At 39.4% G+C, this 13,368-nt stretch overlaps 2 protein-coding genes across 3 annotated transcripts in view; one reads left to right on the forward strand and one right to left on the reverse strand.

Moving 5' to 3' along the window:
• On the forward strand, positions 1–6,615 carry slc31a2 (solute carrier family 31 member 2). 2 transcript variants are annotated; one of them, XM_067483771.1, is made up of 5 exons: positions 1–421; positions 2,660–2,726; positions 3,955–4,183; positions 4,784–4,951; positions 5,445–6,615. In XM_067483771.1, the coding sequence occupies exons 1-4, from the start codon at positions 413–415 to the stop codon at positions 4,947–4,949; spliced, it is 471 nt and encodes a 156-aa protein (XP_067339872.1). In that variant the 5' UTR covers positions 1–412; the 3' UTR covers positions 4,950–4,951; positions 5,445–6,615. The 2 variants fall into 2 exon arrangements, with proteins under 2 accessions (XP_067339872.1, XP_067339871.1); XM_067483770.1 differs by having other exon boundaries at positions 3–421; positions 4,784–6,615.
• The window catches only part of niban2a (niban apoptosis regulator 2a), a 25,530-nt gene continuing 18,631 nt past the window's right edge, over positions 6,470–13,368 (reverse strand). Inside the window, exons 7-14 of the mRNA XM_067483765.1 lie at positions 12,790–12,894; positions 12,507–12,669; positions 11,346–11,533; positions 10,715–10,870; positions 10,315–10,428; positions 9,962–10,069; positions 9,569–9,680; positions 6,470–9,437 (exon numbers count right to left, since the gene is read on the reverse strand). Of these exons, the coding sequence (XP_067339866.1) occupies positions 8,611–9,437; positions 9,569–9,680; positions 9,962–10,069; positions 10,315–10,428; positions 10,715–10,870; positions 11,346–11,533; positions 12,507–12,669; positions 12,790–12,894 (1,773 nt within the window). The 3' untranslated portion in view covers positions 6,470–8,610. The remainder of the gene's footprint in view (positions 9,438–9,568; positions 9,681–9,961; positions 10,070–10,314; positions 10,429–10,714; positions 10,871–11,345; positions 11,534–12,506; positions 12,670–12,789; positions 12,895–13,368) is intronic.

The raw sequence follows: 13,368 nt of genomic DNA on the forward strand, positions 1-13,368 counted from the left end.
GCATGCGTGTTATGAAGACGTCGAACAACTCCGTGTCACTCCCCGACTCAGGCACCCGTCGGTGCCACTGCTTTCCTCAGCTAACGTCCTAGCAAAGTGTAAATATTTGCCTGACAGCTGCCACCCTGCTCCGTGTGGACGATAACATTTGGGTTTTTCCCCCCAAAAAACTCCAGTAACCGTCAGCCCCCTTGTTTCAAGTCACGGGGTTTCCTCATTCCGCTACGCAGGAGCTGGGTTACTGCTACAGCTGTCAGCCTGCAGGGCTCCACACTCGTATGGCTCGGACCTGACTCTGTCCTCGAAGATCCGCTCCATCCAGCTCGGGCCGGGAGTCGTTTGCGATGGCGAACCGTAGTCAATAAGTGCTGGAACTCTGGTGTCAGTCTCAGTTACCCTCAGCAGATTCACCATGATGTCTGTAAGTAGAGAGTTGACTGCAGCAACGTTATGGCATAATTATTAATCTTTTGAAATGCTTCTTTAACTTTAGATTATAAAATGTGACATGTCCATAGGGAAATTATAGTAGCACAATAAACCCAGAGGGATAATTACTGTTCACTGGCGTTTGACCCACAGACAGTGCACTATGGCTAAGGCTGCAAAACTTTCAGTGCACTCATGTGCTGTAGTTTTTATTTATTGATTTTCATTTGTATGTTTAAGTTTTTAAATGTGAGGGAAGACACCAGAAAAACAGCATTTCGCCATAGCACTGGCTGACATTACGTTAAACTTGAATGCCTTGCAGAGTCTTTGCAAGTTGGTTTGCGCCAAGAAAATGACATTAATGACAATTAAAAGTTGCTAAAAAGAATTTTACTGAAGGTTTTTCTTAGAAACCCTATTCTCCCCATTTGTTGTCTTAACATTGGCAAACAAATGAAGCTGTTTCATGATAAGCTCTGACATGTTTACCCAGCCTGTCTGGTTACTCTAGTCTAGAGTGTTGACTCAAATTGGGTGTTTGACTTTCTATGGGATGTCTTGAAGTTTTCTCAAATACTTCTATCCTCTATATTATTATTTTAGTACTTCTGCACTGTCTGTAGACTTTGTGCTTTTACCTTTTATCATTGTTAAAACTGTTAATGTGTATGTATTTAGGTTAAGGTTTTTCCCAAAGATTCAACTGGATTTCAGTAAAACCAACACAACGTCAAGTGACACGAAGTTAATTCGTTTCAATATTCTGCTGATCCAGCTCTTCTTTCCACCTGTTATGTATTCTCCTAAAAGTGTAACTCAGCTTAAATTTCAGCTTATTTTTGTTGGTTTAGTCATTACTTCTAATAATAACATTGCACTCACCAAGTTAAGTTAATTGCCGAGATTAGGGAACATGGTGACATCACTAACATAAGTCAGTTGGGGCGGGACACACAAGCAACCAACATTCAGTGTTAAAGGACGAAGGTTTTAATTTAACTTGATGTGCACACAGTTTCCCTGTACAATTGAGGGATTATTACCAACATTTCAGGTGTGTTTACTTTGGATTTTTACATCCAAACAAAGTACGTTTACAACTTACTGTTTCTTGCCGTGCGTTTTGCCATAGTGCTGATGGCTCAGCAGTTCCTAGATCAGCTGTTAAATCAGTGAGTACAGTGTTGTCATTACTGACATAAATAATAACTTAATCTTTACAAAAAAAGAGCCAAGTCATTTTTATCCTTGAGTGCACTGTTTTGTATGTGATAAGTTAGAAAATGAGGCAACATGCCCAAAAATCATTGCTGACATCCTGGTTACATGATATGTACTTCTGCTTTGTGTTTTTCTTCGTGTTCTCCATGGCTGAAACAGACAACTTTACAATATTGCTTCAAATTTACAGTGATATATAACTTTCTAAAGTTGCAAGCAGAAATTTAGTGGCCCTTTATTTAAGAAATGATGACTAGATTATTAGACTTTTTGACGATGTGCAGATGGACTGATTGTTACACCTGTTACATCGCAGTGTTTACCAGTGTGCAGCTGGTGAGAAACACTCATGCATACAGGTGGGGACTTATCAGAGCAGTGGTGAGAGTCTGGCAGGCAATGGGCAGCTGATCGAGCTGCAGAGCCACGCAAACAGCACATTCCTCTGTCAGTCACACATCTACAGCCGGCAGGGGAGAACAGAGTGTGCTTTTGTGGTGAAATACATCCTGTAATTGTGGGGCAACATGAAATGAATAGATGTTTGTTTGGATTTCTTGTAATTTAAGGAATTCAAACATTATATGTAGGACAGAGGAGGCTTTGAGGTTGAAAAAAGAATCTGGAGTTGTGGTGAAAGGAGTCAAAGATCATCCTTACTTTTTTTGGTTTCTTCTTTAATGCAAGTGAAAATTACTTTTTTATTATGAAAGTCTTTAGTTTATATAGGCTTTAAAAGAAAGTAAGAGTTACTTGGATCAGTAACCAAAGATGTTCTGAGTCACTGCACCAGAAAGCGAAGGAGGAGAGGACTGATCACAGAGCAGTGTAGTAACTCTCAGTCTTGTATGACTGATCTTGGAGGAAAGGAGGATGAGGTCAGTATTGTTGTAACACCTGGTCCTGCACGAATTGTTTCTCACCTTAGAAAGGTCTTTCAGGGTTTGTCCAGTGAGCAGCACTTTGCTGCTGAGAGGTTTCAATAATGAATGTATTTTTTCTTTAGATGACTTTTGGGGTGTCAAGCCGTGTGACACTGCTGTTTGACTTCTGGGATGTGAATGGACCTGCAGGTAAGCGTCCAACAGAAGTGGTAACCTCTCACATTTATCAGGGCAGTGTTACATGTGTGGAAATGTGGGCGAGAGTTCAGATGGAAACCCAGTATAACCCAAGCTCAAATGGCTTGTAATTTAACTTTATCGGACAGCAAAACTCCCTCCATTGTCCAGCCACCATCACTGTATAAACTTACTAATAGCTACGGCTTTGGAACCCCTCCGAATTAATTATGGCCTTTGGCTTTTACTGTAAACTAAAGTAATACGATATAAGGGATCCATTTCTTTCTACCAGTCCAGTAAGATAATAAACGCAGTCGTAAGCTAACCAGCATAATGCATGTGTCACCTTTAGTCACGTAAAACAAGTTTAGCTGGTTGCTACATTTTTAGGTACGACTCTATATTTCTGTTTCCTGATCACTCTACCATGCTAGAGAGTATATTAAGCCTGTGGGAGTGAGAGGTGATTATGAAAAGGATAACAGCTTGTCTTCTCAGCGGTTACACTGACCCAGATAATTCTCAGCAAACAGTGCATTAAGCAACAGAACCTATGCCTAGAGCCTCCCCAGTTTCTTTTCCACTGTAGATGAAAACTGAACAATACACCAATATTGTTGTTGTTGTTGTTGTTTTTTAGGTTATCTTTAAATATTAAGAACTCTTAAAGATTGATGACCTAAATAAACTATATACTAAACACTACACGAGAACGAAGACTATAAATATATTTTTTTAAGACTCTCTGCTATTTTTATTCTACAGAAGGTACCAAACGTCTTTGTGTTTATGTTGTGTTAACACAATCGGCTGAGCCTCATTGAAATGAGCAAAATTAGCCATGATATTATTTTCAGAACAAATGCCACTAAAAATAAGGGAAAAATTTAGTTGAGGAAGCCTTTTGTGCTTGCTCTTAATAACTGGGAGTTATTAATTCTTCCTAAAAAGGATACAATTTAATCTGTTATGGAAACCTAATCATACTTTACCCAGCCCTACTGTGTACTGGATTTCTTATTGGCAAATATATTTCTGATAAGATAAAACCAACCAATATTTATCCATTCTAACTGTAATGAATCCAAGCTGATTATACTCTTGGAAGGAATCACCACTTCAAAGGAGTATTTTCTAAAATCGTGCACTATCCCTTTAAGGCATTAAATGAGAGGCTTCATGACAGGTTGTTCAGCTGTGTGAGTTAATTATGTCTGTGGTGTGTCTGTATCCCCAGGGATGGTGCTGTCAGTGTTTGTGGTCTTGCTGCTGACAGTTTTCTATGAGTTGCTCAAAGTGTGGAGAGTGTGGCTGTCAAGAAGCTCTAAACTGGCCCAGCCTCCGTCTCCATATGCCAATCCTACGTCCTCCCGCAGTGACTGCGGCTCCGTTCTGGACGGCAGCCCCTCTGAGTCCTCGCTGGCCCCCATGGAGTTACACCCTCGAGCTCCTGACACCAGGAACAGGTCAGGGTACTTGTGAAATACACATACGTAGGACAAATAATACCACAGTAAAAAACAAACAAATGAGGGAGAGGGACAAAAAAATCAGCCCAAAATCCTGAATGAAATTAAATTCTTTGTGCCATCTTGACACCAGTTTGGTGTTTCTTAAATTAAACTTGTAGAGTTTAGTGACTTTTACGTGTAAGTGTCTTGCATGACAGGTTCTTGTTATATGGGCTATGCTAAAATTTCATAGGAAGTTTTGTTCTAGGCTTGTTTTTTTTGTGCTGTGTGCATCCAGCGCTAAATGGTGTCCAGTTCCAAACATTGTGTCCATTTCGTAAATGACTCACCCGTTCTATCCAAATATTGACACCCTGAAACTGTATGAAACCTAAGTCTCCAGACTAATATTTCACACTCAAAACCACAATACATTTTTTACCCAGTAAAACTGAAATATATCGGGTTACAAAATGTAATTCCTCATTCACAGTGTGGAATGAGGAATCTGACATTATAGTAATATCCTGAACACTTGATATGTTTATTTTCTCATTTGGATAAATGACAAAAAAGCGGTGTAATTTACGTATTCCCCTCCTTGATCTTCCTCAGTTGGTTGCTGCACGGTATCCAGACAGTCCTCCATATGGTTCAGGTGACTCTGGGTTACATGCTGATGTTGTGTGTCATGTCCTACAACACCTGGATCTTTATCGGGGTCATCGCAGGCTCCGTCCTCGGGTATTTCATCTCGTTCCCTCTGCTTGGTCAGAACTGATGGTATGGACACTTCAGATACTGAGGGATATTTTTATTTTATTTTTTTAAATCACGGGTTAAAAGCATCATGTGATTGTAAATTGAAAACCACTGGATTTACTGACTTCTGTGTGTTCTTCCATTGCTCTTGGCACAGTTTATATTTATTTAGCATGCTGTGAAACTGGAATGCACAAAATTTAGTCGATCGCCTGTGACTAGTTTCAGCCTCTGCTTTCAGGAATTACTTTTTGAAATTTGTCACACTTCCAGCAGACACACAAACGTATAACTTACTTAACTACTGAGGTGATTTGTATTACTTGATAACCTTTGAGGAGGTTTTTTGTTTTAAAGGGAGATAATGTTCTGTTGCTGAGGCATATTCTTGCTTCTCTACTTACACATTACAGTGACTAGAGCACATATGGAATGTTTTTTTTTTTTTTAATCCAGAAGAGAAAGCCCTTAAACTCATCTCGATTTACTTATTTTTCCTTGAATTGATTTGAAGAGGAGCAACGCTTTTGAAAAATTCATCGCAGAAGATTAGAAATCATCCTCAGCTTGTGGCACATTACAGTTGTTTTTCTGATTGAATGGTTTGACAGAAGTTTGACAGACTTTATAACTTCTACAGAGTTCACTATATTTTAATAGATTGTTCAAGTTGTTGTAATACTGCAGTTGATTGAGAAATGTGAGTTCTTAGTTGACTTTTTATGAATTTTGTGTTTTAAATACTTATAAAGCAACATTTTGTGGTGGTACAAATGATACAATAATGAACTGAATTATGACTTAAAAACATAAAATCTGTGACCTGCAGTTAGACCTGAGATTTATAGTCTGAAGTCATGAGACAATACTCAGTCAGTCACTATAAGGAACTGAATCATGTGAGTTTTCATAATTTTTTTTAAGCTTAGTAACTTCTCTATGGTGTCATCCAAGTTAATGTACAGTACATCAGGGAACAGCTGATCACGTGGTTCTGTTTCAGTTGGTGACAAACTTATAACCTACAAGTCTTGGATTCCTCACTACTAAACTTTGGATTTTTATTACTAAAACTTGTTCCTCCTAATTATAGATATGCATATGTCTGATAATTTAGGGAGGTTCAGTTTTCTCTTATTTAATTTCCTAAATAAAAACATTAAAAGATATGAGTGACAAAAACAAAAAATAAAGTTAGTCAAGTATTTTTATTCATCCATATTTTATATATATTCAATGAAAATAAAAGCAAGCTGTTGACACCTATATGTTTACACAACATACAGATTTTAAAATAAATAAAGAGAAAAAAGTGACTGTTGTCATCCACTGGAACTCATTGGTCTTGAAACTAAAGGCAGCAAACTTAAAATGTGCCTTCAATGTAATGACATTGGGTGATTTCACAACAAGACACCGACTCATAAAAGTGACACGAAAGATTGCAACTTGCTTTTGCCCTTTAACTTTGTAATTCCTTCTTGATACACTATGTTGACTACATCCAATACAAAAGTGTAAATAAGTCAACCAGTAGTGTGTGTTTGTGATGCCAACAACAAAAACTTTATTTTACAGTTGTAACATTTCCTATAATTTGCTAGACCTAAATGGTACATTTATAGAAAAGCAACTGGAGAGAGTTTATGATGTAAAAACTACAATAAAAATGAACACTAACATTATTTGTGTGTATGGTTGCGTCATTTTGTCTCTCCACACTTACAACCCACTACTTCTGCTTCTGCTCTTTCAGTTTATAATCCTGAGTTGAGCATCTAAGAACAGAAGGTGCCATCTGTTGGACAGTTTGTAAAGTTATCTTAGGAAAATTTACAATAGCTGACATCGACTTAGTACAGTGCTGTATGCAAATCTGGTCCGCTTCTAAAAAAATGAATTCCTATCCTTCAGTCTTTTACCTGCACGACAGGTCAGCAGAACACGGAAAAATGTGAAATTTGTCAAACAGCCAAGCATACATACAGTTACACATATATGCTTCTAACTAAATAAAACATTTTATACTAGGGAATTACACAGATAAAATAAAGTGTTACCATAAATGCCAAATGTTTTCTAATTCTAATATTTACATTTTAGCACACCTTCTGGTTTTATAGAACACATTTCATTTCATGATTTACAGTGATATGTAATTGTTTCCTTAACATGAACAAGTGTCTTCCACAAAGATAAATATCATTTATACTGTTACATAACCGTTACACTACAGATCATCAATTCATCCATTTCACATAAAACTGGTCTGTACAGCTCATTACACTCACTGGCCACTTTAATAGGTGGCGTCAAACTGGAGAAGAGGTGCTTCCAAGGTTTTGGCCACCTTATGTAAAATGAACGAGAGGCGCCGAAACCTCGGAACCACCTCTTCTTAGAATGCACTCCAGTACTACTCCACCACCCACTTCGACCTCAATAATAAACAGAGAGTAGAAATATCACATTTCTGACAGTTTGGACTTAAAAACTGAAAAATTATAACATTGTAAAAGTTGAATTCATGGGAGAGCTGCTATATTGGATTGCATTAGATTGTACAGGTGTACCTAATAAAGTGGCCAGTGAGTGTATATAGCATTGTGTGTTATTTTTGTGTGAACTGACCCTTTTACCAAGATTAAACACCTGATTTAAATACGCAATGATCAGTTTTAAATAGAAAACAAGACACTGTCTTGTTTGGTTCAGTGTCCTTACACTGTATTTGTATGAGCAAAGTAATATCACATAAATCAAACATTATGAATCTCCCTTATAATCATAAAGAGGGCTTACAAGTTGAAGTCCTACAAGTTGAAGAGCTATTACATAGTGTATCTTGGTCATCTACATCCATAGGCAAAGTCACAAGAAACAGTCAGTTTTGTTTTTTTCCCTTACAGGTGTCTACAAAACAAACAAAGCATTGGTTCAAAGCAACCGTTCCCTGATCCTCACATGCTGAAACATTAAGGCCATATGCAAATATAAGAAATGCTTACAAAGTAAACACAATAACCAATAAAAAATTACATTTTACAAAAATATTTAGTACTAAATGAAAATAATGTGTATAAATATGAATTCACACACATCTGAAGGTTGATTGTAGCACCCCCTGCTGCCTAGATACAGGCTGTGATCATTTACCTGTAATCAGGTACAAGCTGTAATTTATTTGACTATGTAACTCTGATATATTGAAAAGATTATATACCTAACTTCTGTTCAGACATAACTGATGTAAAAAAAATGGTTAATAAATAATACGTAGTTGTTTAGTGTTCCTCCGTCATTTTCTAAGTTTAACGTGGACTTTAAACTCTCTATTGCAGTATGAGGACCTAAGCCAAGCATCCTTGTAAATGACTCTCAGTTTGTTGACAAAACACAAAAAAAGCCTAACTTATATAAATCACAGGCTGAATTCAGTGTCATACATAAAATGTGAAACGTGCGTTGAGAATTGCTGTACTAAGCTGCATAGAGGGGAAACAATCACCAAAGAAATGTCTCAAAAAAAGTCTAATGGGAGAGTTAATTTTTGAGTGTGCAATATCAACAGCAATAAAGAAATGCAAGGCTTTTAATGAATCCAAAGTCGTTCCATTTCTCGTCCATAACCTGATGCACGCATCTCCGTGCCTGTCTCCAGTTTTGGACGATTGGTCTTCCTATCCTACTATCATCTCCACATCTACCGGGTCCATGATTTTGTCCTCCCCATTCAAATGCGAGCTGGAGTCTGTACTCAGTGGTAGAAGTTGTGACGACTCCAAATGTGATTTTGCAACCTCAGCAATTTTTTCACTGTCTTCTTCCTGTACAGCTATCTCTATTTCCTCGATGGCGTTCTTGATGGCTGCTTCCTCCTGATGCTTCTTATCAGCTTCATGCTTCTTGCTTCCTACCAGCTGCTGGAGCATTGCCTGCGGGGATGTCTTGTCTTGTGGAGATTTGTTGGGGACGTCCTCCATCACAGTGGTAACATGTGTCACCTGCTCCTGCACCCCATCCTTCATGGTGACGTTGCCAGTGGCCAGCTTAATCCCGTTGGCCATGTCATCCTGGTTCTCCTTTGAAACTGGCAGCACCACCTCCACCACTGGATTAATCAAGTCCCTTATTTCATTCACACTGTCAGGAGACTTTGGAGTGTCTAGGTCTTCCTCAAGGTCCTTTCGGTCCTCTTTTCGACCCTCAGGCACATCGGCGTCTTCTTCAGGAATTAGTTCCACACCTGGAACCTCAAGGCAGGACTCATAGGGCAGAGGAACCCCATCTAGCTGGATCATGGACACCACCTGTCTGCGTTTTTTCCCCAAGCTCCCTCCGGCCACACCACCGCTGTCAGATCCCTCCACCTCATCGCCCACAAATTTGGTGGCCCAGTCCACTGGGGAAGTTTCTCCAAGCAGGTTCAAGTTGGGGTCACTGTTGGACAAAATCATGCTGTCCCTATAGAGATTGTGTCTCCTTTGGACAGCTGCCTCCTTCACAGCTGGACAAAGAAAGAAACACACAATGTGTTAATAGGTAAATGTGCTTTGATGATACATCATTGCTGACTGCTACTACTACCATTTGCCTGGAAACAATAATTTCTTAATCTTCATGCTTTTTGGCTCTCACCCATCATTATGTCCTTAGTGACAGACTGCAGCACCACTTCCTCAAATATATTCTCCACAAGCAGGAAACGGGAGAAGTCTTCAAAGATTAATTCTTTGAAGCGAGGCAGCTCCTGAGAATTGAGAAGAAAGAGAAACTTTTATTATTCAGTGCTTCTTGCAACTATTGCAATCTCATGATGATTTGATTACTGCAGCTAGCATTTAACCCACAAACAGACACAAAATGATATCTTCCAAGATTCAATGAGACCCCATGGGCTTTGACAAACCACCAGTATTTGATAAAGTAGCTCCAAACTGTCCTAATACTGTAGAACATGCAATTCAGAGATACAATAAAACTAAAAAGAGGTGAGAAAGGTGATATGAGGCCTTGTTGGGTGCTACTCACAGGTGAGCAGGATGGCGAGAGATGCTGCAGCATGTATGGGATAATGATCTGCAGTAGAGCCTCTCTGAAGAACTTCTTGCGCACTGTGCTGCTGTCGTAATCATATTTCTGACCGGGAAAAATCAGAAACAAGACTTATAGTTTTTTCTATTCTATGCTCAAATACTATTTACCATAGGAATACATACATACAACATTCCATTTAGCATCTGCGGAAACTTTTGAGTCCGGTACATGAGAGGTGGCTGGTTACCCCCTAGTGTATCTAGATATATGTAAAATCATCTGATCAAATTGCTCTCTTGACGTGATTTTATATTTGTATTTATTTATTTATTTGGGGTGCATTTCACCTTGAGAACTCTGTCCTGGCATCGCTGCATGGTCTTGCAAACATCGTTTTCTCCCTGGGCCTCCAAAGCCTGGTGAAGAAGCTGCTCAAATGTGTACACCGCATTGTCCATTTGCTTTTAAAATCAAAAAAAGTTATGCTGTAAGTTACACGCAGACGCACAAGAGACCTATTATGTCTGTATGTTAGTTGTGACAGTAAACAACAGCTCAGTTTGATCTCACAGTTAGTCTTAACAGGTTGGCATATTAATTTTGTCCAGCAGGTGGAGGTAGAGACTTCACCAAAAGCAAAGCAAGTTGCTAGCGTGTGCCATCTTAAGATATTAGGGAGTGTTTTCAGGAATCCTGTCACTGTTTGGGTACATAATGATTTGGAGAGAAAGGGCTGTGTTGGCTCACCTCCCTCATGAGGATCTGAGCCCTGCTGACGAAAACGGAGGGACTGGAGACGCTGAACCTCTGCTGCAGTCCCTCCAAATTGAGCTGCTCTACCTTCTCATAACAGCTTTGCATCTTGACCGGGTGGAAGGCGAGCATGGACAGCCTCTCCATTTGCTGTGGAGAAGACGGGGGGTGGAGGAAAAAAGGGATTATTTGGGAACAAGGAGGCATAATACAAGAAAAATCTGGTGTGTTCAGACCAAACAGAAAAATAGGTTGAGGTGACTGTTCAGGATCAGTCACTGAAGGCAACTGAGGACACTCCCTGACTTCTAATTAGAGACTAGCAGTAGGTTGGCCGAGGCTGCACAAACACACTGAGTTTTCATCCACTCTAATAATGTTGTTAAAACCAGAAGTTAAACAGCGATCTTTACATTTATACATTAATCACTTATCCATATGGTCCAAATACATTTTCTTGTTAACTTGGTTAAGTTAACATCACCTTCTTGCCATCTGTGAACTCTTGCTTATTTTGATTATCACATGGTTTATGTAGATTTATGTGTATAGTGACATCATAGTCTTAACATCTAAGTCAAACCTTTACCTTTTACTAATGAATGCATAAAAAGAATAAACTCACATCTCCTAGCTTTTCCTTGCTCCCTCCATTAAGTGAGTTCTTGCTGATCTCCACCAGCTCCTTGAAGAAAACATCCCTGACCTCAGAGAAACCTCTGCTGGTGGGCTCCATTAGGGCCTCAAGGATAGAGTTGATGTAAGGCTGGATGCTAGTCCGCAGCAGCTTCTCTGCCTTGGGTAACACCAGAGCTGTGTGGGAGCAGTGACACATGGAGGATTGAAATCTAACATGCTCATGATTAGTTGCTGTAGCCTGTATTAAAGTAACACAACACTGATGATCATAAAGAATTGAGGCATTGAAGAATAAAAGCATGGCTTCAACTTCAAAGGAACGATGCCAAAAACAATGTACTGTGTATCGTTTAAAACGGGTCTGAAATGGTTGGTATGTATGCAGTGACCTTTAAGTAAACATACTTGTACCGTTTCCATGGAAGCACAGCAGCTGTCACTTTTGCGCAACTCTTAGATCCACCCAGTTGTTAGAAATGTAACCTCTGTGTTAAGGCAGACTGATGAATTAAATTCACAGCTTGGATTACACCGCTCAAATTTCTGCATCACCCCTCAGGTAAAGTGAACCCCACTTTCTATAGTTAACATGTAGCTCAAGATTCGATTTCAGGCATAAAGTCAGAAATGGCTCTTAACAGTGCAGGCCATGGAATGCAGTTCGTCCACTTTAGCTCAATGGGAAACAGTATACATGAAAAAGAAATGAGCAGCATGTGCCAAGTTAACTTCTGAACACAAAGCTGACAGGCTCGCCACGGGTGGATCCTCTGACTCTGTAGAAGCCAGCTAATCACACAGAATGAGCAAGAGACAGAGGAACGAAAGAAAGGAAACAATGGATACAGACAAAGTGGAAGCCGCGAGGAGAAAGTGCAGGGAGTAAAACAAGAGGTGGAATATGTCAGATATGGATGGAGTTACAGAAGAAAGGCCGTGTTAGTGTTCAGAAACTTGAGCACTTTCGGCTGATCACTTTGCTGCGCTGCTAATGACTGAACCAGAGAAACCACAGCTACATCTCACTGAGGCAAACAATGAAAATCATGTTACACGACACATCAAGCACCAGGTGAATCAAGTCATTTTACATTGCGTGATGGACATTGTTATATATATATATATATATATATGGATCATTGGTTACCTCTCATTTTGCTGCTGACATGTTCTTTAGATGTGATGATCTGGTCCATGTCGGTTCGCAGTCGGGCATCCAGTGGCATTCTCTGGGCCTCACAAGTTTCAACCAGTGCTTCATATTGTCCAGTGGTCTGAGACAACACCTGCCTATACACTGCATCAGAGATCTGGAGGAGAGAGTTGTTACAGAACATACTGTAAATGGCCTTTGGACCATATATATTCTATATATTCCAGTACATAAAGTCTGAAGTGCACTTACAATGAACAACACAAAATAAACTCACCAGCATCCAATTTCTCTGCCTCTGCTGCATTTTCCCCTTCAGACGTGGACCAATCGTATTTTTTAGCTCAGGGTGGAGGGTCTCCATCACAAGGTTAGCTAAAATCTGAACACGAACACACATGCACAACAGATTTACTGTATTTATTCACAAACTTTTGGCATATATTCATATTTATTATATTTTTACCTTTATTTCTTTAATAATAAATCTTGTGGACAGGACTGTGAGGTTAGCGCCACCTTTTCGACAGTTACAGAAATAAAATATGAGATAAAAGAAGATAAAATTGCTATGACCTAACTGGGATTTTTTTTTTTTTTTTACCAGAGGTGTATTTAAAAACAACCAATATCCCCCCCACCCAAAGAAAAACAAAAATAAACCTGTAAAACGTGGAGCCTTTCCTGTTTGGACACATAGATACAGTGGGGGGGACTGAGACGATACGCAGCTGGATACAGAGAGGACGGGAGGCTGGTCACTGCCCTCACACTGCCACTCCTACAAACATCCACCTACATGAGGTTTTCAATAAGCTAAACTAAATATCTGGTGAAACACGTTGCTGGGTAAGAA

This window comes from Channa argus, chromosome 18 (assembly GCF_033026475.1).
Source record: "Channa argus isolate prfri chromosome 18, Channa argus male v1.0, whole genome shotgun sequence".
In the NCBI taxonomy this organism is placed as follows: Eukaryota; Metazoa; Chordata; class Actinopteri; order Anabantiformes; family Channidae; genus Channa; species Channa argus.

Excerpts from the sequence above, each read along its gene's own strand:
- slc31a2 (XM_067483771.1), top strand. Across the intron at positions 2,727-3,954 it reads GGATGTGAATGGACCTGCAG|GGATGGTGCTGTCAGTGTTT; the intron begins GTAAGCGTCCAA and ends CTGTATCCCCAG. Across the intron at positions 4,184-4,783 it reads GCTCCTGACACCAGGAACAG|TTGGTTGCTGCACGGTATCC; the intron begins GTCAGGGTACTT and ends GATCTTCCTCAG.